This window comes from Peromyscus leucopus, chromosome 7, assembly GCF_004664715.2.
Source record: "Peromyscus leucopus breed LL Stock chromosome 7, UCI_PerLeu_2.1, whole genome shotgun sequence".
Classification (NCBI taxonomy): domain Eukaryota; kingdom Metazoa; phylum Chordata; class Mammalia; order Rodentia; family Cricetidae; genus Peromyscus; species Peromyscus leucopus.
In genome coordinates, this window is record NC_051069.1 from 30,836,009 (window position 1) to 30,859,588 (window position 23,580).

Below are 23,580 nucleotides of genomic sequence, written 5' to 3' on the forward strand. Positions count from 1 at the left end.
AAAAAAAAAACAATCAAATATGTGTGCTTCTAAGCAGAAGTGTGTGTGTGTGTGTGTGTGTGTGTGTGTGTGTGTGTGTGTGTGTGTACATGAACACATGTGGAGGCCAGAGGTTGGCAATGGATGTCTTCCTCAGGTACTCTCCATCTTAGTTTTTGGAACGGGATCTCTCACTGGATCTGATGCTCACTGTTTTGGCTAGTCTAATCCCAGCAATCCTCCTGTCTCTGCCTCCTCATTACCAGGAATGCAGGAGTGCACCACCATACCTTGCTTTTTACCTGGGTGCTGAAGATCTGAATTCAGGTCCTCATGATTGTACAAGTCCTTTACTGACTCCACCATCTCTCCAGCTCCCTAGTCAGTAATTAAAGAACTAATTGACTGGCTGTTTCATCCACTCACCATTCAAGGATAATTCTAATCATTGAAGAGTATTGACGTCCTAGCAGAGACTTTAGGCCTTGTTCTTGTCTCTTGGTTTTTGGCACCTTGGCCATTTCTCTGGTGATGAATGTCTGGACTAACAGTGGGAAGAAGGACGAGGTAGAATCATGGAGATGAACACATCTTGCTCTTTGTAGTTTATTGACAAGATTACACACGGTGGCTTTCAAATTCTATGTAGATTTCACTGCTCTGTCGACTCCTACTTGATATGGGTCATAGAGAATGGGCACTGGTGTACAATACATTTATTGGGTGCCATCTGGTTTTGTTATAGGAGAATAAGTTGTTTGGCTTCTAAAATGGTGCCACAGCTGTGCTTTTTAAAGGACATTCACTTTGCTGATCGCTCCACTACCAGAAAATAAGGAGCTGTGTTTAGCTGTTGTGATTGTGAGGGACCTAAACACGTCCTCTGGGTGATTTGATATGGGCCACTGTGTCGAGCTGTTCTGGTGTAAGGGTGTTACTGAATAAGGTGGCACACAGAAGAATCTAGAAGTAGAGACATTACACTGTGTGAGAGCTCTGATCTCTGGCATGCAGACCTTGTAGTCAGATTTCATACCCTACATTGATCTTTCCCTGACTGGAAGTGTTATAAACTACAGAATTCATTTACAGCTTGGCATATAATGAGCATGGACTTGGAGTCAGGGAGACCTGGCCATGGTGCCTTAGATAGGTGCTTTAACTCTCCCAGTCTCAGTTAGCCAAGTAATAGAATTAAGTTGCCCATATCTACTCAGGGAGTCACTGTGAGGGTTAGACCTGTAGCTAATATGGTGCATTCCCTAGGCGTCTCATACTTAGCCTTCCTTGGGGAATATTAGTGTCCTTCTCATTTTTCCTATAGTTCCCAGTGTTTTTTGGCAAAAGCAAATTCCTTCTTAAAACACTAATTAAAAAACAGCAAATGAACAGAGGCAATAATGAAAGTCATCCCTGAATACAGTCAGTTCTGACACTAGCAGTTGTAAACTGGAGGCTTCACTCTGTGCCCTGGCAAGCCTTCAGAGGCTCTGTTTGCCGTCATGTTTTATCAGTGCACACTAATACTACAGATTATGGACCTCTTTGGGAAATGTATTAGCTGACATTTTCTTTCAAGATGGTGGGGTAGATCATGAAATGAACTTGGGGTGCACCTTGGTAATGCTCTAGTGACTCGATAAATTTAACCTAAATGTCAAATGCTTCCTTTCACTGGGAACTTGACCATACGTAGTTGAGGGGAAAGAGACCAGTTTTAGGAAATTTCATTGCTAGCCAAGGAAAAAATGGAGAGAAAGGCCTTTGTCCTGCACCTGCCATGATATTGTTCTAGGTGTTATCTCATTTAATTGTGCCATGTGAGAGGTAGATTTGGTTAAGTCATGCTGCAGAGAATACAACGGAGATTTAGAGCAGTTAGGCTACTTGTCCAAGGTCATAAACCAGAAAGACAAGCCTAAGATACTTATCTCCAAATGCAGTACTTTCCAGAACAGACCTCAGCTAGACAGGACTGGATAAGTGGGTGGAGGTGGGCTGCGGAGAGGCCTGTGTTCTTAAGTGAGGCTGGGAGGAACCTCATGTAACCCACAGATGAGGCAAGATTTCGGTTGTCTAAGGATATACCTGCATGCCATTCTTCCAGCGAGAGGGAGAAGAGTCAGTAGAGAATGAGCGATGTGATTGGACCCAGGGAAATGAAGAGAAACAGTAAAGAAAGATGGAAACTGAGTCAGATGGCTCTGGAACTGAGAAAGTGAGCAGGGAGCCAACAAAAGAGCCTTCAGCGCAGCTCCCGGTTCACTGAGTTTGAATGGAAGTGCCTTGCCGCAGTGAAACCCTGTCTCTAAATCTCGATGGTATTAGCCTAACATCTGTCCACATCTGCAGGGCAACTTGTTGATGTACTCGTTCACTAAGGTGTGTATTGCACACCCATTCTACAGATGACTGTCCATGGATGGCCATGACAGAAACACATTCCAGGCCGCAGACTCGTTGTGTGTTCACTCAGCATCGCTGTGCCTGAAGAAAGGAGGACCCTACCGTGCAGTTGGATAGTCTGTGGCCCAGCAGCCTGGGTATTGCCTTAGAGCTTGTCAGAAAAGCAGGATCTCAGGCCCTGCCCCAAACCCACTGGATCGGAATACCTAGTTAACAGAATGTTTAGATGATTTCCTATACACGTTAAATGTGAAAAGCCCCCATTGGTTGGTCCAGGCTTCCTCCTATATCCAATGTCATAGGCGTTCTCAGAGGTGCCTGTCCACATAGGGTCTTTGTGGTGCTTGGGAAAGCAAACCGGGCAACTGAATTGTTTTCCAAGTCTCTTGGCTGCTACCTGTTGTAGGACATTGAGCTTTCCATGAGTTCATTTAATCCTGTTTTTGTGATTAAACCTGCATTCTAGAACCAAAGCTCCTTGACTGCCTTCTATTGGAAAAGTTTAAAGAGAATTGTACTCAACAGAAAGAAGCCTTCTGTTTGATGGACCAGGGGCAACAGGGTGACAGACAGGGAGGGAGGCTCTGGTGGACTCAGCTATGAGCATTGGGGGACACCTGGTGACTGGCCTCTGAATGCGGATGGATGAGAGGATGCTCTGGTTAGCTCTTTTCTCAGGGGTTGGTGGCTGGTTGTGGTCGTCAAGTGTAATGTCGCAACAGTTACAGGTGCCCAAGAAATGAATAAATGTGAAGTAGAAGTTGGACAACTACTGAGAGGTCTGTGTCAGAGGTACACACATGGTGGCTTCCTAGGAGCTAATAGGCGGATCTACACCCAATTTCCTGGGTGTCGTTGTGCAGGTCACTGAATTCTGAGAGGCCCTCTATTTAAATTAGAAAGTGAGGGTGCCAGGCAGAGAGACGGGTGGCACACAAATGTCAGAGAAGCCATTACTTGGCCCATGCTGGGGTCTTTGGTTGTAAGATGACCGTGTTAATCATGTAACAAAAGGAACAGTGGAAGAACTGAGATGCCCGTGTAAGCCAGAAGGCCCTTCTTTTAGCGGAGAAGATGGAACTAGAGGAGAGTGGCCTTGGGGACCGCCTGCTGTGTCTGTGTCCCTCCTAGGGTTTAAGTGGCCAGGGTGGCCAGGACATATGCTGGGAAGGGGAGCTCAGTGTGCCTAGGAGAACACTGACATCCTGCCCTGGGCTTCCCTTTGACCCCATAGGCTCAGTATTCCGGGACGAGTTTGACCTGGCCATCCTCCAGCTTCAGGAGAACAACCGTCTGGAGATTCTGAAGCGGAAGTGGTGGGAAGGGGGGAAATGCCCCAAGGAGGAAGATCACAGAGCCAAAGGTAAGCGCACTTGGGTTTTCACAAGGACCAACATGGCCTGGTCCTTCTGTCCAAAGTCTAAGCAATGACTTGTAGGTACTTGGGCACCAAAGCCTAGAGTGGGCTGCCTGGGACCGGTTGTAACCCAGCCTTTTCTGCCGTACACACCAGTGGCCCCTAGAGGCAGATCCTAGAGATGCTGTGTTACTTGGATCTATCTCACAGATCCCAGTGCCATTGTTACCACCCTGGCCCACAGCTGCACTCTGTTAGTTACTTCTCTATTGCTGTGGTAAAAGACCAAATGAAGGCCTGGTGTCAGGAGCAGAAATTGAGGGCTCACATCTTGAATGGCAAACACCAAGCCGAGAGAGCAAACTGGGAATGACCAATGGCTTTGAAACTTCAAGGCCCATCTTCTGGTGACACACTTCTTCCAGGAAGACCACATGTCCTTTGCCTCCCCAATGAGCATCACCAACTGAGGTCAAGTATTCAAATGCCAGCGTCTATGGGGGACATTCTCATTCAAACCAGCACATCCATCCTCTCGCTTCCCTCCTGTGGGGTGGCAACAGCTTGATCTCCTTTTTCCTGTTCTTGTGTCTTGACAGTGGCCAGAGTGATTCATGTTTAAAATGCAAATTATACCACAGATTCCTTCTGCATGAGCCTTTGAGCAACTTCCTATCGCAGAATAAATTTCAGGTTCCCTGGAGTCTCAAGGACCCATGTGATCTATTGCCCTAGACTCTTTTATTTCTGCTCCCCAAGCCTCCCCTGCTTGCGTCCACCCTGGAGTCAGAGCACCTGTTCCCTCCCCTGTGGTGCGCTGTCCCCAGGCTCCCTCAGAGAGGACTCCTTCCCCTCCCACCTGGGCCTATTTCATTTTTCTTTCTGGGCTGTACCGTGACCTCATAGTATTCGCTTATTGCTTATCTGTTCACTTCCCACCTTGATTGGAGGGAAGATTTCATAAGGGTGGGGCTTGTCTTCCCAGGGCCAGCACAGGGTATGTTCTGAATGAATGAATGAATGAATGAATGAATGAATGAATGGTGAATGAAAGAATGAACATTGCATTGGGTAGAATGGAAAACAACCACAGACTGTAAGTGCAATAAGGAGTGCAGAGTGTCCCTGACCACCCAGGATTCCTTGTAGAGAGACCCACAAATGCTTGTTAGTTATTTTTAGATAGCTCATATTCTCAACGTGTCCCGACTTGGACAATAAATCATACGGTCACCCTTACAGTCTACTTGCAGCCTGGGTAAAATATGCAACAGATTTACCTGCTCATGCTCTCCCTTTGAAAGGAGTAAAATGAAGGAGAGCAGGCACTTGCCTTTCTTTTGGCATGAATTATTACCCCCACAATATTTCAAGAGTCACTGTGTTTCCAAGTGTTTATATGTGGACTTCCATCCAGTAAGGCCACATCTCTGGAATGTCATTCTAGGGGGCTGATTGTAAATAATGTAAAAGAAATCCTGCCTTCCGAGGAAGCCACCAAGACCACACACTTCTTGGGATGGTCCCTTCTCAAAGACCAGAGCCACCCATGGGAATGGCCATTAGTGGCCATGGGGCATTGGCAGATCTCATTGAATCCCTCCTCCACCCATTGCTAGTCTGTGAACGTAGGCATCTGGTTAATGCTGTCTAGCTCACTTCTGTGTATGTGATGAGTACAGAAAACAAAATACCATAGAGTTGCTGGAAAGGTGAATCTGAGACTAGAAAGCACTGGGTTCTGTTATAGGAAGGGCCCAGGGCATCCCAACCATTATTGATCTGCACTGGAATGTGTGCCATGCTACTCTCAGAATTCCAGGATGGTCTGTTCTGTTGTCTGTCTGCAAGCATTTAATTTCCAACTATCAGCAAGTCAGTCATCCAATCAACAGGCGATACCAAGGGACAATGAGCTAGCTTGTTCCTAGGAATAAGACAGTCTCGGAGACAATTAAGGCTCTTGAAGTTTCAGGGAACATTATCAAACAATCCCGCTACTGGCCAGACTACCATGAAAGGCTGCCGATGAGTGCCAAGGGGACTAACTGTTAGTTTGGAAGAAAACCTTGATGGAAATATCAGGACATGATTCCAGATTGGGTATAATAAACTAGATTTTGTAATTGCCCAGATCCTGAGCAGGTAAGGACAGTATGAAGAGGGTATTGCAAATAAGCCCCATGGGGAAGAATATGGAGGCCAGACTCTGCAGGGAAGGGAACACAGGGTCTGCTATGGGACAGGTGAAACCTTGACTCAGTGTGGGGACCGGTTTGAGAAAGCTGGTGGTAGATGTCAGAGGTTCTAGAGTAAGCTACTGTGGAACCACAAAAGCTGGGCCTGGGTGTGGACTCAGAGGTCATTCGGAGAGCGTCTCTGGTCCCAAAAGATAGCTATTGCCTTGAGAGAAGCATCGTCCAAAACAAGTTCTTCATTCTCGTAGCAGACACGATGCTGTTGAAGGGCGAGAGTCTGGGTTTGCTAGAGAAGAATTTGGGAATGTAGACATTTTCTTCCTGCACGCTGAAGGAAATTGACCCTAAAGTTGGTGGCAGAAGTTAAAGAGTAAACAAAGCAAAAGGTAAGGCCCAAAGCCACCAAGTCTGCAAAGCAGACAAAAGGGTGGCCCAACCAGGCCATGCTGGGTTGTGGCCCATCTCTGCAAAGGAGACTGCCCCCATGCTGACATCGATAGCTGGTGTCACTCCCAGAATGAGCTGAGGATCACAAGAGCTACAGAGAGATCTCCTTGTCGATTTTAGAGTTTGGGAAATCTCAGAATTATATGCCATACCACAATAAGCAGCAGCAGGAGAAGACACATGGGGGCCGAGGGCAGAGAACATGAAAGGCCTGATGTCTCCCGAGGCTCCAGATGAGGATATTGGAAATCTGAGTATGATGAATGGGAGATGAAATGTCCACACATTTCCTATGAGACCTCATGGTCCCCTCCCATCCTAAAGCCAAAAGTACACCCAGTGAACAAGAGGGAAGAAACAGAGGAGAATTTTACCTGAATTTAAGCCAAAATTGAGAAGTCTATGTTTGGCACTGGAGTGAAAACTGAAGGCTGAGGTAGACGTTAAGTTCATCCGTGGGAAAATATCCTTTTTGCAGTTTTTGGAAAGTCCTGCAGTGTGGAAAGTCTTCTCCCTTCCACAGAGGTCTATGGAGGCTGATTAGACAGTGGAGGAGAAAGGAGTCAGGTGGGAAGGATGAAATGGCATGAATGGGAGGCCTCTCCATGTTATACACGGGCACCAAGTGTTCCCTGGCATCGAGGAAAGCCCTGAACAGATGAGAAGGAGAATCATCAGAAGAGTCACCGTGCCCAGGTTACTGTGCCTCAGAAGACTCCTGGCTCCTGCCAGCCTGCCAACACTACCTTGTGTTTGCAGGGTTCTTGGGAACACAAGATCCAGCGCTGGAGTGAGAGCCAAGGGTGCCGGAGCAAGGCTGCGGAGAGGCTGCTGTGCACATTCCACAACCACAGCGCCGGCCACCTTCCTTCCCAGCCACAGCAGCCAGCGCCAGCTTCATGCAGGGGCCCCCACAAGCCCCACTTGTGGCTGAAACCTAGACACAAATTATCCAGAGATGCTCAAAGCCTTCTTGGCCAAGCAAAATCCCCCCAACAGGACCTCTTATAGGCCATGCCAGAAGCTCTGGTCCATGACGGGAGGTGCCTTCGCTTCATTTCTCTCTGGCAAATTAGCCATTGCACTTACTACAGCATCTAACTCCCTGATCAGAAGACTCAGATATGCAGGAGCAGTGTGACCCAAAAGATCTCTTCCTTGAAGTCTTGAGATGGCCACCAGGAGTCAAGCCATGGGAGCGTTCCCTGTTGTGTCTCAAATAGCAGGAGCCTTAATTTGCGTTCCCCAGCAGCGCCTGGGTCACCTTTCTTTTTATAAGTTGCGCCAGTTGGCTTTCTCGTGTGTCTAAAGGAGTGAGAGGAGGACTATGGAATAAGCAGAGAGATGGGGGGTGAAGTGAAGCAGGAGGGTGGTCTTTTTATCTCCCCCCGGAGACCTCGGAAACAGACAGTAACTGCCGGCACTTTGGTTTCAATTAAAATGTACCAGACAACACGCCGGGGCCTAATGTAATCCTTTTCTGCTTTGTTATCCTATTAAAATGCACAAAATGTCAAAGAAAAGGAACTGAAGCTTACCCCACTTTTAATCCAGCATTACAGCTCAAACACCCAGGCCAGCAAGGGTTGTCTCTTGTACGTGCAACAACATTCCCCCTTCCCTTTCTAACTTCTTCTCTCTGTTGCCACCTGGAGCTTGGTGACCAGCTACCTTCCTGCAAACCCCGAGGAGACAGACATAAGATGGCGGATGCCGGAGAAGACTGGAGACTACAAAAAAAAAAAAAAAAAAAAAAAAAAAAGGCTCCATTTCAAGCTGCTTTCATTTTCTTCTTTCAAAAACCATGTATTTTATTTGTTTATTTTCCCACTCAGCTCCTACAAAAGGAAATCTTCCTAGCCACTCACAGATGCCAACATCTCCATGCAAGGGGATTGGATTACCAAAGGCTTCGTGGAACAATTGCTAGACAAAAGGTGGAGGGTGAACTCCAAGGAAATTAAATACCTTTATCTTGAAAAGCACGAGCTCGTAATCAGGGCTTCAAAGGAAGACAAACACTCCACCGGGCTGTGAAAATCGGGGTCCCCTTTCAAGAACGGCAAAGAGGCAGTGCCGTTGACTTTCGGAACCCTTGGATAAGAGGAAGTTCGCTGTCTGGCACAGCGGGAATGGAAGCATGAGACAGTAAGAGTGGGGGTAGGTGGTGGGGAAGGGGGGCCTGCTCTGGGGACGCTGCCCTTCCTCTTTTGTCTGAGAGGGCCCGGGGTGGTTATCCTGGTTCTCTGGTTTCTTTGGAAAGCTCTGAAGGTAGAAATCTGACTTTGGAAGTTTGATAGCAGCTCAGAGAGATACTTGCAGGAAACCCCTCCCTAAGCAAATCATACCGAATACTAGGAGGCAGAGAAACTCCAGAGAACTGATAGAAAACAGAACACGAATGAAAAACAGGTAAATGGCGACCTGACCTGTCTACAACCAAGGAAGGCAACTATTCTGAAGATAATACTCACCTCTTTCTGGAAACTGAGCTGTCAAGCTGATATATCATTGATTCAAACGTCTGATGTCAAAGTTCTACAGACAGGAAGGGTGCCTGGTAGGAGCTTGTAGCCTGTATATAGAATGCCTCATCCTTGTCACCTTGGAGGTTCTGGACAAGAAAGCCAGTTTTCAGGGTGCCAGTTAAGTTCTGCAAGCATGTAGTGTATGTAGTCTGAGTGGTCACAGAGTGATGGGAAGGTTGGTGTGGTGTGAAGGCTGAGCGCTCCGCTTTCAATCTGGATTTGGGTGTGGAACCTTGGGCAATATACATGAATTCTGCACTTGTGTTTCCTTGCCAGGAAAATGGAGCCACAAGTTGTCAAGGGCAACTACAAGGTCAGAGTTAAAATAGTTGTCAAGGGCAGAGTTAAAATCATTAGCACAGGTCTTTCCTCGTTCTAGAACTAGTAAACACTCGTAAAGGGTGGCTTTATATTTTAGAGAATATAACTTTGCCGGTAGACTTATTTAGAAATTACCTTTAGCTATGGAAAGTTGGACAACCCAAGTTCTTTGTCTTTTTATGTTTTTATATAGTGAGAAGAATAGGTCTCCTTTCTATCCTGTTTAATAATTGAAGGAAATTTCAAGTGCTTTGAAAAATGTGATGCCTCAGCTCGCATTATGGGACATTATGAAGTACCTCTCCCACCATGTGTTTTAATACATTGCAAATTTCTCAAATGCTTCTTCTGTTTTGTGTCTTCTTCTCTTATTTTTCTCTAACTGCCCTTTCCAGAATCTGCTAGGACTAGGTGAAAGATGTCAGAGTGAGGGCCAGCAGAAATGGCAAGCTTTCTGCTCCATCATGCCAAGCAATGCAAATAAAGACGAGTCACTGGGAAGGTCATGTAGGTTAGTCTATACATGCTAAAGGAGGAGTTGCTGTTTACAACGAAGAATCCCGTGGAGACAGCCCCATCTGAGATATCCACATGGCTGTAGGAGGATGGGGCTCTAAAATGGTTGGGAGCCATATGGATCCAAGAATCTATGTTTGCATCAGACGCTGGCACTGCCCAGAGATTTGGACCTAGCACAGCGCCTAGCTCATGAAAAATGCACCATAAAGATTTGCTGATGAGCACCAAAGAGAACGTAGGAATTCACCTGTTGAGATCATGGCACTCATTTGTCCTGGCTCTATACCTGTGTGGTATAGCTATCCCGCACCCACCTACAAACCATTGTTCCAAAAGAGAACAGCATGTCTTGGGTGCAGACAGATGCACAGTTACTTGGGACTCAGTGAAGGTTTTGAGGTGAAGAGTTAAGTCTACCTGAATCTAAGAAGCAATTCTTAGCTAGATAGAAAGGAAGGAGGGGCAGGTGGGTGAGTGGGATTCAAGTCTCTTCACTGCAGTATCTCCTGATGATGTCTGTTCCCCCTTCATAGTTCCAGAGACAACGAAAGTAATGCATGTGCATTTGGGAGCTAGAATTTGTATCTGTGGGCAATCTGTGAGTGACACCAGAGTTAGTATTTCACCATCCAGGGATTTGCAAGGAGAGTCTGAGTCTATTTCAGCTAATGCGTGCTGATTGCTGAAGCACAGCTGAGGCCCAGGCTCAGAGTGTCAGGAGGAAACCCCAGTTTTAAATCCATCTGTCCGAGTGGCTGATATACCACCCCATCTACAGAAGGGGATAGAGGCAGTGGCTGGATGACTTCCTGGTCCCTCTTGCAGGTGCTGCGGCATCTGTAAGGGCGGCGAGGACCTTGCAGGCTGGAGCAAATTCATCCCAAGCCCCTGCTGATGAATGGCTGAGTGCTGGGGAAGGCATTAGACTTCTAGGGTATGACTGATGGCAGTGCTGAACAGAACGGCCTCACTTTGAGGGTGCCCCTCCCCCACCCCACTCCATCTGTTTCTCAATTCACACTCTGCCAGCAATCTATTCTTGCTTCCACTTTCCAATAACTTCCTAAAGGCATGGCTGGTATACAAGCCTCACTCTGAAGGGGAGGAAGAGGCCACTCTGCCTGGAGTTGGCATGCCGGTGCCAACACCCATGATTAACAGGCCTGCCCTGAAAGTCGAGAAGCTGGGAAAGAAAGTCTGAGACTGTTTGGGTGTCTCGGGGGCCTCTACCAGCATCCTGTTAACATCTTAGCTCCTTCTGAAGCTTGTCCAGACCAAATCAGAGTCACAGTCATCCCAGCACAGACCACATGTGCCTTTCTTCCCCTCCCCCCACCCCTATCCACCATGGGAGGTCTATGTCATGGATTAGTCAGATCAGGACTCTGCCCCCTTCAGAAGCTCTGGACCACCTGGCTGGGGCCCTCATTGAGAGCTGCCACAGTTTACAGTTACCACACACAGAATTTGATGAGGAGATGAATAGGGAAGACAGTGTGCATCCAGGGTTTTGTACAATGCAGGCCTCTACATCTGGGCTGGCTATCTTTTTCCTCCTAGTCTTTTGTTTCTCTTCATTTCGTGTGTAGTTCTATGTGTGTGCATGGGTGTGCATAGGTGTGTGTGTGTGCATCGATGTGGATGGGTGTGTGTGTGCGTGAGTGCATATGTGTGCATGGGTGTGTGTACATAAGTGTGCATGGGTGTGTGTGTGTGTGTGTGTGTGTGTGTGTGTGTGTGTGTTTGCCGGAGTTTAGGTAGGTGCATGAATGCCTACATGTGTATGTATGTGAAAGTTCCGAGGCTGATCTCTAGAATCTTCCTTGATCATTTTCCTACTTTCTCCTTCATGAGGCTTGGTCTGTCAAACCCAAAGCTTACCAATACTGCTAGTCTGACTAGCCGCTTTTCTTTCCAAGGCTGGAATTACAGGCAAGAAGCCACACTCACCTGGCACTGATGTGGGGTTCTTGGGATCTGAACTCTGGTCCTCTTGCTTACAGGGCAAGAGCTTTAACTGTCCAGCCACCTCCCCAGTCCCTTCTGATCATTTTTTTTTCCTTGAATACCTCTTATGGGCCACACCCCATGATCGTGGGGTAGAAAGTTACACAATGCATGGCTCTTCCCAATGAACTTGGTCTAATGGGAAATCTAGATACATAAACTGAGACCCATGATTATTGCGTACACATAATTGGAGTGATGCACAATGTGTCACTAGTGAGGCATAAAAGCAATAGACCTGACAGAGTTGTGTATGATCAGATAAGCCACCAAGATAAAGTGGCCCCTGGAGTTCAGTGACAAAAGGTCAGGTTAGCCGAGTGTGTGTGTGTGTGTGTGTGTGTGTGTGTGTGTGTGTGTGTGTGTGTTGTGTGTAGAGAGAGAGAGACAGAGAGAGAGAGAGAGAGAGACAGAGAGAGAGAGAGATGCTGGACTAGTTATTTTTGCAGCACTGTTACCAGATAACCTGACTGAAACATCTGTAGGGAGGAGGGTTTTAATTTACCTCCCAGTTTCCAGGGGATTCCAAACTGTGTCGGGAAGGCAAAGGCGCAGTTCTGTCCACTGGAGCTTTAAAGTACTTGAAGTGACGCACGTTCACATGGCAGCCAAGTAGGAAGCATCAAGAGGCCCATCAGAACCAGAGGGGGCCTCATCTGCTAGGGACCCATTTCTGCCAGCTGAGCCCCACATCCCAAAGCTTCCACAGCCTTTTGCAAATGGTGCCACCAGTCAGAGTGTACAGATAGGCGTATGGAGGGTGTGCTGGGAAATGCAAATAGTTCTGTATTGCTAGAGATGATGTCACAGGTTTTACATTCCAAAAAGATCAGTTTTGTGGAGGGTAGAGCTGAACAGGAAATGGCTGCGTGCAGGGGCATTATTTTGAAATTGCTGCAGTCATTCAGGCAAGGGTTGGGGAGCCCTTGAAGGTAGTGGGATGGAGAAGGAGATTGTTGAGGAGAAAGACAGCAAAACTTGGTAATAACCAGTGTTTGGAGGCGAGGCAACAGACCAAGAGCAAACTCATGTGACTGGTGAGGCTGGGAGAGAGCATGGAGCACTGGTTTAGTAAAGAGCCAAGAAGGGGAGCGAGGTTGACAGTGTCCACTGCTAAGAAAGGTTGTGTAAGATCAAGAGGAGGAGCCGGGCGGTGGTGGTGCACGCCTTTAATCTCAGCACTCTGTGAGTTTGAGGCCAACCTGGTCTACAGAGTGAGATCCAGGACAGGCACCAAACTACACAGAGAAACCCTGTCTTGATAAAACCAAAAAAAAAAAAAAAAAAAAAAAAGGAAAAGAAAAAGAAAAAAGAAGAAAGAAAAGAAATTTCCATGAGCTGAGAAACAAAACGTGGAAAGTGATTTCAGAGGAGCAAGACAACATTACGTTTAAGGAGAGTTGGTTCACTAGAACGAGCAGAAGTAAATCCAGATTGGCGAATTCATTTTCTCCTTCAGATATAGTATCTAGGGCCTAAAAGCTTCTCAGGTGTTCAGAATTACATTTGAAGTCTGGAAAAAAATATATTGGCTTCCCAATGCACAAAGAAAACTTGCAAAATTAAATTAAGACATGTTTAATTAAATATCTCCAAAATGGAACATTGTTCCAACTTCATTAATTTTTAAATTTAATATTCATAAAAGCTGCATCACATTTAGACACAATTTTGGGGTTAGATTTTTCTCATTTTGCAAACATTCCCTTGTATGCACAGTGATGGCTGAGAAATCATAGCCAATTGGAAATTAACTCTTTCTTTCTCTTCCATAAAACCAGAAGAAAAAAAAATGAAATGCATTTAGTTGTAAGATGTTGGGTGGGCTTTCTTCTAACTGTTTTTGTTTGGGACAGAGTCTTCAAATGTGTTTTAAGAACTTTTAGAGTGACTTGAAATAATGCTGATACAGACAGCTCTTTTCAGAAGGTTCACTGTGATAGAGAAGAGGGGGAAGGGTCATTGAGTGGACAGAACTGGATCGGTCAGGAGTCTGAGGTGAAGGACATGGACTGGAAAGAGCCAATGGCGGGGGAAAGATGGGAAGGTCCAGGAGGTGACTGACAGGGAGGTAGGAATGCAGCCACAGACCACAGATGATAGAGTGAGGCCCACAGAGTGGGAAGAAACACCCCTTCCAGGAACAGGAGAGAACTAGGAGGCGCTAGTCTTTTGCTCATTTCAGGTAGATCTATCTTTAAGTGATGGTGGCATCTTGGAGTGTCCCAGCATTACTCAAAGACTCCCTTTACCTGGGCCATCCTTACTATCACTAAAGTCACTCTTTTCACTGGGCTGGCTGGAAAAGCATGGGCTGTGTAACCCTGCCCCTCTTCTTAATACTCCTTATCCATGAGCTGGACCACCAGCCTGCAAAACCCAGCCAAACCCTTGAACATACCCATTCTTTTTTAAGAGCCCCCTTCTATTCCATCCCTTCATCCATGTGGATCTTGATATTCTTGTAGTTCAATGCCTTCTGTCCATGGTGGCTCAGGTCAGAGAGGCTGGTATTCAAAGGAACCATAATGACTTTCCTCCCTATTTTTAAGATCCTCCATCTTGGATTAATCACGATGGAGGTCCCTGCATTGATTGGTGCAGATTTGGAAGAGCTGACTATGAGAATCTGTGGACCAGAGGGCAGGGTCTGCTTGATGTGTTGCTTATGTGAGGCTTTGGGCCCACTGGAAGTAGACCATCAGCTAGGTAGAGAACACCACTGTGCTGTGTTGTTAACAAAATAACAACAAAAACAAGAAAACCAGACCCCCACCTGGGCTTTGTGGTGGGAAACCCGAGGCATCTTGAAACAGCCAGGTGGGGATATTGTGCCAGCTTTCCAAGCTGCAGAGGTAGCATCCGATTCCTGTTCCTTTCTGTGGAGCATCTTAGGTGGTGCTCTCGCTGACTACAGCATAGCCCCATGCCCCATGACAACTTAACTAGATATCAGACATGGAATAATCCCAACGAGTACAGGGCATAAGCCTCCAGGTCGCCAATTTCTTAGATAGAAGAAGCTTTTTGATACTTGATTGTGGTCCCCATCCAGTCAAACACCCCAATATGTTCATCTGACACTTCTCTTAGTTTGGTTTCTCTACAGCCAAAGAAAGCATCAAGTTGTGGGGCTGCACTCATCAACGCTGCAACTGAAATGGCCATAATCATTCCACAAATGTGTATCAAGATATCTTCAGATATCTTGCGAGGCAACGAGGGTATGCTCCAACTGTAAAGAACTTAAAAATGCACAAGTGCTTCCAAAGATAACAATTTCCAGATAGTTGTAGGCCTGGCCATCTGGGAAAAATTCACCTGAGAAGCTTGTTTTCTTTGCAGTTCTGGAGACAGTGAGGTGGCTCAGCAGGTGAGGAGGCTGGCTGCCCAACCTGATGGCCTGAGTTTGATTCCCAGGCCTACGTGGTAGATGGAGAGGGTCTGCTCCTGAAGGTGGCCCTCTGACTTCCTTCCATATGTGCTCTGTGGCACATATGCTGGGTGTGTGAGCACACACACTGACACACAAATAAATAGATACGAGAAATAAGAATGAAATGAGTTCATCTTCAGACATCCTGATTTATTAGGTCTTGAGAAAGGGCTGCCGATCTTTTCCAGGAGTTTCTGATAACAGCCAAATTTGGGATTCATTAGTCCAGTAGGGTAAAAAAAAAAAGTCTTACTTTCCAAATAAGCTTAGCATTTTAGTCCCTTCTTTCAAATGTCCAGGTCCAGGATTATTTCAGGGCTTGGAGATTTGGGATTTTGGAATACTGGCTGGCTGAGCATCCCCTAGCCTGAAAATGTAGTACTTAATGTTCTCTGAAATCTAAAATCATTTGAGCATCATATATATATATGCTCAAAAGCTTCAGGTTTCAGAGTTTTGGATTAAGGATGACCAACCTATAATATTCTGGCTCAGGCAAGCATGATTCTCTCTATATCTTTATATACCAAAACACATTGTGAAGAAAATGAGCTGGAAGTTTTAGAATTTAAGGTATTTTGGTGTCCTGTCACTATGAGCTAAATCAGATTGGGCCTGCACTTTGCCGTAAGTCCTCAGCTCCCAGCCTAGCACAGTCTTGTGGTTTTTCCAGTCTCCTTCATTCACAGCTAGGTCTCCTTGCCCTGGTTTACTGCAACCACCCTGCTTTTTTCAAGCGATGAATTGAATCTTTTTCCAGGAATGAATGAGTCTGGGAGACCGTCTCCAAGACTCCATTCCAATTGTTGAAGTGACTGTTGCATTGTTGTGGTGGGTCTTCCCACTCTCTCAAAGTAATTTTTACTTCTTGTCACTCTCTTCTAGGCCTGGGAATGGAGAATATTGGTGGAATCTTTGTGGTTCTTATTTGTGGCTTAATAGTGGCCATTTTTATGGCTATGCTGGAGTTTTTATGGACTCTCAGACACTCAGAAGCATCAGAGGTAAGCTTCCAAAGGCTTCCAAAGGCATACTGACAACAGCATGTGAAACACACTGGCTTCTGCACAGGGCCCGTGGAATGCTCCCCGAGGGCACACAGGACAGGACAGTGGGAACAATTTTAGTCCCCAAATAAAAGATCTCTGAGTAGACGCTGTCACGTGTTGATTGTACAACCACAGAAAGGGCTCCAGACTTTCCTTTGACACAGCCATCAGATTAATATGTGAGGAAAGATGTTTTCTAAACAACAGACTGTATAGTATTGTGTTTGTGCGTGTGTGGAGGTGGGGATGAAAGTACCAGTCATGCATGTGAAATATGACCACAGACCTTCCATTTTGACTGACTTTACTTACAGGTACAGGTGAAAATCCTTAGAGACATTCCAATTTAAAGGAACCAAGAGGTTCATCTTCTGTGTCAGGGATTTTAATAAATTTAATTTATTCTCTGGCTGTGGCTTAGAGGCTGGGTTAAGATCTACTTTGTACCTATGGAAAGTCTGAAAAGAAGGGATACTTTGTCCATTGGTCCTCCATCCCTCCCTAGGGAAGATGCACAGAATTCTTTGTCCCATTGGTCCTCCACCCCTCCCCAGGGAGGATGCACAAGAATTCTTTGTCCATTGGTCCTCCATTCTTCCCCAGGGAAGATGCACAAATCCTTGCATGTTAATTACACGGTGAGACTTTTATTTTTAAATTACATTAGCCTCTCAGCTCTGGATCTTCCTTAAGCCCCCTCCTTTAACTGTTGCTGGGGAAATATCTCCTGACTGTACAGACCACACATATCCTGGAACCCTCTGGGATACCACCTCATAGGGGATCTCAACACAACATCACTGCCTACCAGTTCCTGGGCTGTCTGTGGTCAGCTTTTTTCCACACGATCACCCATTCTTCTGCCCTCGGCTTCTGCATGAAAAGAACTTGATTTTATTTTACACTTCCCCCAAGAAATGAAGTGCCAGCCCCTGTCTAAGCCCCTACCTAAAGATGTAGTCGTCGGGCCACTGCAGCAGAGGGCGCCACCCTCACAGTGCCTCTGCCTGATCCCACCACTCATCTATTCTAGGACTCTACTCTCAGCCCCGTGTGTTTCTGTATACCCTCTCTCCGAAATTCACGACTGTGCCCCAGTTGTTCCTTTTAAAGAGTAGTAATGCCACTGTCACCTTGCCTTATACCCTTCTCCTGAGCTAAGGGCATTTGATTGATTGATTATTTATTTATTTATTTACTTATTTACTGGTTTTGGAGGCAGAGTTTCTCTGTGTAACAGCCCTGGCTGTCCTGGATCTCGCTCTGTAGCTCAGGCTGGCCTTGAACTCACAGAGATCCTCCTGCCTCTGCCTCCCAAGTGCTGGGATTAAAGGCGTGCGCCGCCCGGCGACATTTACAACAGTATTACTTTCTGCTTCCTTGCCCACCTCTCAGCTCTTGATACCGCCCCAACTTGTCTTCTCACCACCCCTAGGAAGGACCCTTGCCATTGTCTGGCCCCTTCAGCGAAGGACAAACCAAAGGGAGCCCACCATTCCCAGACTCTCTTGTCCTTTTCCTTGTTCCAACATCAGATCTCTTGGGTCCCCTGGTACTTCTGCTTCCGGTTCTGTTCCCTTCTTCCTTTGCCCCTTCCTTAAATGCTGCTGACATTTATGTATTCTGATCGGGTTATGAACTGATTATCTCATTATGAGTCTGATCGGGTGGGCCTTTCATTCCCCAGCGAAACCTTCCCTGTTTCTTCTCCTGTCTTTTACTCTGGACCAGCAGCACCCCTGCACTGCCGTAACACTAACATAAAGTGCTTACGGGCCATGCTGCAGCAACAGTAGACACGGAGCTGCTTGGATGTAAGGACTGCCTGTTACCTCTGTATTTCCATGACAAATCACAATGCTTGACCAGCAGTAGATGATAAATGCATGTTGTTATATTCTTGTCACATGGACTGGATTAAGCAGGTGGCAGGGGTTTTGTTGCCATAGTAATTATTAGAAGCACAGAGGGGTTTAGTGGTTTGCCAAGAATCGTCTGCTCTTTAGTGGCAATGATGGGTCTAGACTCAGTTCTGAAAGCCCAAGTGAGGCTCTAGTCTAGGAGGTGCGATCTGCAGCTGCTTCCATGGCCTGTTTCTCCCAAGAGCTCAGGCAGGATCTGGATTTACATTGACATTTAAAGAGTCTCAGACTGCTCTGATAGCTAAAATGAAGAGGAGGCTGGATTGGCTGTGTGGCTCTGGTATAATATGTGATATTATATAATATATAATATTGATAGAGCACGAGGAAGAAGCTGCTTCTGCCATCAGGAGTACTGTTCTGACCTCAGAGTGAGAACTCAACCAAGTGTACTTGGGGCTGGGAGTTAGGCCCAAGGTTTCAGTTCTAATTCTCAACGGGATACTCATTAGTCAGTTCTTTACAAAACACACACTATTTCCTGAGTTCCTACCTACACATCTTCAAAATGGATATTATAATATTAGTGACATATAGCAATATGTCAACATATTATATGTTGCATATTATATTATATATAGCAACATATTATATATAGCAACAATAGAAACACAGGTTCATAATTCTTTATCCGCTGGTCCTCAGACCCCAAAAGCTAGGAACAGTCCAAGCCCTTTGTAAGTTTGATGCAAATGTATTTCTCCACAAAGCCTGATTTATGTGCACCGTCTTCATTTCATTCAGTGTGAACACACAAACATTTTGCTGTAGAAACGGCACTGTGTTCAATATGGAGTTTGTCCCAGACCCACTGGGTGTGAAACATCATATGGTGTTTGTGCATTGTAATGCCGTTCTGAAATCTGAAATATTCCGAGTTTTGAAACACAGCTGGAGCCAAGCGTTCCCTGGTGGGAGACTGTGGACCTACAGATGCGGCAGCTGTTTACTTCAGTGATGTTTTCAGGATGCATCATCTCCAACCACTGGCAACTTCACTCAGGACAGCTGAAAGGAAGTCAAGGCTGTGTTGGCTTTTGGCAGGGGTAGCCCTGTCATGTTGAAAGAGCCGAAAGAGAAAGTAGGGAAGAACAGGCAGCTGCTTCCTCCCACAGTGTTTCCAGAATGTTCCTTTCCAGCTCGGACAACTCAACTGTCCATGATGGCTAAAACACGTGGGGATCTTTGGGCTGAAGACAAAATGAACAAATGATGAGCTTTTCAAACACCAGGGAGGCTGATATAGAAGAGCATGTTTGTTTGAAGTAGGTTTCAGGATCGGCGTTTACCTGAGGTCAATGGGTAAAAATCTCAGGGGTAGAAACTAAGCAGAGTAGGAAGAAGCAGCCACTAGTGAAAATGTGTCAAAATGGCACCCTCTCTTTCCCAAGATGCTGAGGTTGCTCTTTGAAGGTGACCAAAAATTGGGCATCATCTGGCAGGGCTGTTGAATGAAGGCTGTCCTGTGGAGGGCTTTTGAGCCTACATTTAACCTTCCCATACCTGAGATGACAGACCTTCCCAACACCCTCTGCCTGCAGAACCCAGGAGGCTCTTGAGGCCGTTTCTGAGTGGCTATCTGTAACTTCCATTGTCTCCCCCAGGTGTCCGTGTGTCAGGAGATGGTGACAGAGCTGCGCAGCATCATCCTGTGCCAGGACAGTATCCACCCCCGGCGGCGGCGCTCTGGAGGCCTGCCACCCCAGCCCCCGGTCCTGGAGGAGCGCCGGCCCCGGGGTACCGCGACGCTCAGCAATGGCAAGCTGTGTGGCGCCGGGGAGCCCGACCAGCTGGCGCAGAGACTGGCACAAGAGGCCGCCCTGGTGGCCCGCGGCTGCACGCACATTCGCGTGTGCCCGGAGTGCCGCCGCTTTCAGGGCCTGCGGGCGCGACCGTCCCCGGCCCGGAGCGAGGAAAGCCTGGAGTGGGACAAGACCACCAACAGCAGCGAGCCGGAGTAGTGGCAGCCAAGGGCCGGACCGTGGAGCCAGGCGGGGAGGCGGGAGGGCTGACTTTACAACATCCTTCTCTCCCTCCGGATTCAGGATTCAATCACTTCACAAAGCGATCAGAACGTGGTGCGCCAGCAGGAGGCAGATCCCGCCCTGGGGGAGCGGGTCTATCCAGGACGTTGCATCCACGTGGCAGAGATGCTGTCCCTTGTGGGCACAAGGACCCATCTCCTCCCAGGGGGCCTTTCTTTCACACCCAAATAACATGGAGTCTGGGTAACAGGGCCCTGCCGGGAGAAGTCTAAGAAATTGATGACATCATCAGTTGAATTCCCCCCTAGGAAGGGGCCATTGTACCCTGGGTCTAGTTCTTAACAGGAAAAAAAAATTAAACTCAACAGGGAAGTTTTTCTTTTCTCAATTTGTATATTTTTGTTAATGTCCTTTTCTTTCCTCACCTGGTTTTCTTTTGTCTCTTCTGGTTCACTTGCCTTGTGCTTTGGGATGGGGGGTGTGGTTTGGGGGATGGAAGTCTGACACCTTTCTCTCTCTCCCTCCCTCCCTCTCTCTCCCTCCCTCCATCTCCCTCCATTTCCCTCTATTTTCCCTCTCCTTCCTTCCTTCCTACTCTCTCTCTCTCCCTCTTTCTCCCTCCCTCCCTCCCTCCCTCCCTCCCTCTCTCCCTCCATTTCCCTCTATTTTCCCTCTCCTTCCTTCCTACTCTCTCTCTCTCCCTCTTTCTCCCTCTCTCCCTCCCTCTTTCCCTCCCTCCCTCCATTTCCCTCTATTTTCCCCCTCCTTCCTTCCTTCCTACTCTCTCTCTCTCTCTCTCTCTCTCTCTCTCTCTCTCTCTCTCTCTCTCTCTCTGTGTGTGTGTGTGTGTGTATGTGTGTGTGTGTGTGTCTTTCTCTCTCTGCGTCTCTCTCTCTGGCTTTGGAGCTGCTGGTGCACAGGGTTTTAGGTGCTGACCCCCCTCACATCATGTGGTATTTGGTGGTCTCCCTGAGTGTAAAAGGCCTTGGGTGAAAGTCTATCAAGTCAGCTTGTGAAATGCCAGGAAAAAAGCAGTCAGCCTGTGGCCTACCAGAAGAAGACACCTTGAAATGCCTGGGGTTCCAAGGATTGATCTGTCTCTTCTTTCTCTCTCTTTCCCTATTTTCATCTCTGAAAACAGAAGGAAGACAGAATATGCAAAGCATGCTGGACACTATGTAAGGAGTAAGGAGGGTGTGTGTGATTCTCCCATACTGTGGTCCTGGCTTCCATTGCAAGGTATTACTCAGGAGGAGGAGGGGCAGGGCCACCCCTCCGTATGATGGGCCCTTTACAAAGGCATCTCTTTTTAGCTGAACTCAGTAGCTGCCTGTGAAGCATTACCCCCAAGGCTCCTATGGATTGGGTGATTTGGGGGGGGGGTACTAGACATGAAACCTGGGTGCAAGTGTGTATGTGTGTGTGTGTGTGTGTGTGTGTGTTCATTGATGCTTCCATACGCATGTGTACCCAAAGCATACATGCATATGTTTATGAATCAGAAAGACCTTATGTAGCCAACAACATGCCTTGTTCCTGGGAGAGAGCAGTCTTTTAGCCTGTCACTGGCTGAGGAGCTAGGAACCATAAATCCAGGTGTCAGTGTGCCCGGTAGATTTCCTTGTGCAACTGAAGATGAAGTATCTGACTTCTGCCACAGACTGGGAGTCAGCAATACTTGCCCAGGTGTCCAGGGACTGCTCTGCCTGTGGGGAGATTTGCAAGGTCCCGAGTGCTCTCCTGACGGGAGGGCCAGGACGTCCAAGAAGCTGCTTTTGGGTCATCGCTCCAGAATTCCACGGAGAATTGTCATTTTCTGGTGGAAAACAAACTCTATGCAATTTTTGGTTGTAAACTTAGAGAAGTCAAAGGGAGGGATGAACAGCGGCCACCGACTCCACCTTCACCACCGTCACCTGGAGTCCAGCTGGATCCACGTGGCTCTTGTTCTGAATGTACTAAAATAAAGACGTCTTTGAAGATGCTGAGCTGAATCCCCTGGTTCTGCCTTCTGGAAAGGTTGGCATCCTCTCTGTGCTGGGACGATTTGTTGGAGCTGCCACCCCGGGGCCTATTGGAACCCTGATTCTTCTCAGTTCATATAAGAGACGCCCTGTCAGCCCTAAGCTGACCTCTTGCTGGTGACTCTGAATCGTTTTTGTTTTGTTGTTTTGTTTTTCTCTTTAACTGTTCAATGGCGGCAAGCTGTGTGGGACACTTGAGTTTTGTTTTTTTTTGTTTTGTTTTTTGTTTGTGTAATCATGCCTTGTAGAGAAACACAGACCGGGGGAGGAGGGCACTCAAAGGCTGGCTGCCAGCAGATCCCAGTCACAACTGCTCCAGCCCCCAGCCCTTTCCCATGCTTCTGACTCCGGGATCCCTCCTGTCAGATCACATCTCTGACAGGAAGGGTTGTTTTTTAAGAAAAAAAACAAACTCGTTTTTATGAGCAGGATATCTTGATCAAAAGAAACTTTTTTTTTTAATGGATCAGTGGAGTAAATGTTCCCACGCGTGTCATTTGTAATGTCTGTGTCCTTCCCTCCGTGGAATAATGACGAGACTGTCGGCACCAGGCAGCTGTCCTTAACGCCATCACTGCGCCTTCCTCCAGTGGCCGCGTACATTTGCTACCAGCTGTTTCCGGTCCTTGGTTTGCCTCCTCCACGTTTGATCCATTGGTGGTTGGCTTTCTTTCCCATCCTGTGTTTTCTATCTGAATCTGTGTACCGTATAAAGCAGTTTTTTCTTGTCTGTTTACCTTTCTTCGACTGGAATATTTATAATAAAACCAACGCTGAAATGTTAGTGATGCGCGAGAGCTGTTTGGGTTTGGGGAGTGTGAGGCCTGAGGCCCCCGCCCAGGTGTGAGACTCTAATTAAAACTAGGGACCCACTTGGTATCTTAGCCGTCCCCTGCCTCTCCCCGTCTCTCTTTCTCTACCCCTTTCTTCTCCCTCCTCTTCTCCTCCCCCTCCTTCTCTCTACCTCCCTTTTCATTCCCCACCCCTTCACTCTTTGTCCCGATCCCAGCAAAGTCTAGGTGGCTTCTTTCAATGTTCAGTTCTGGGAGTCTGAGCCAACTCCCCCCTCCACGCATACACCCCTCAAAACGGATATATGCATGTTAATGGAGTTCAGGTTTGTGGGGTTTTTTGTCTTCCTAAATGCACTTTCACAGAATAGTCATCTACTGATACCTGGGGTAACTCTAGTCAGATGTCACCCCAGATTCCACTGGGAGCCTGAAGATTACATCAATTAAAATATAATACTTTGCTTTATTTCTTTTAATTGCTCTGCAGGGCCCCAACCGTCACAAGATCTCTACTTCAGAACCCAGGTGGGGTGTAAGTTGAGCATGTAGATGTTGGAAAATCTTTTGGCTTCCTCTATTCCAGTGCTCATATGAGAATATCCATGCTG

The 23,580-nt window shown here is 47.0% G+C and overlaps 1 protein-coding gene across 1 annotated transcript in view; it reads left to right on the forward strand.

Moving 5' to 3' along the window:
- Positions 1-20,542, forward strand: part of Grik4 (glutamate ionotropic receptor kainate type subunit 4) — a 431,548-nt gene extending 411,006 nt beyond the window's left edge. Inside the window, exons 19-21 of the mRNA XM_037207580.1 lie at positions 3,620-3,748; positions 16,084-16,202; positions 19,774-20,542. Coding sequence (XP_037063475.1) covers positions 3,620-3,748; positions 16,084-16,202; positions 19,774-20,130 — 605 coding nt within the window. The 3' untranslated portion in view covers positions 20,131-20,542. The remainder of the gene's footprint in view (positions 1-3,619; positions 3,749-16,083; positions 16,203-19,773) is intronic.
- The last annotated feature ends 3,038 nt before the right edge of the window (positions 20,543-23,580 follow it).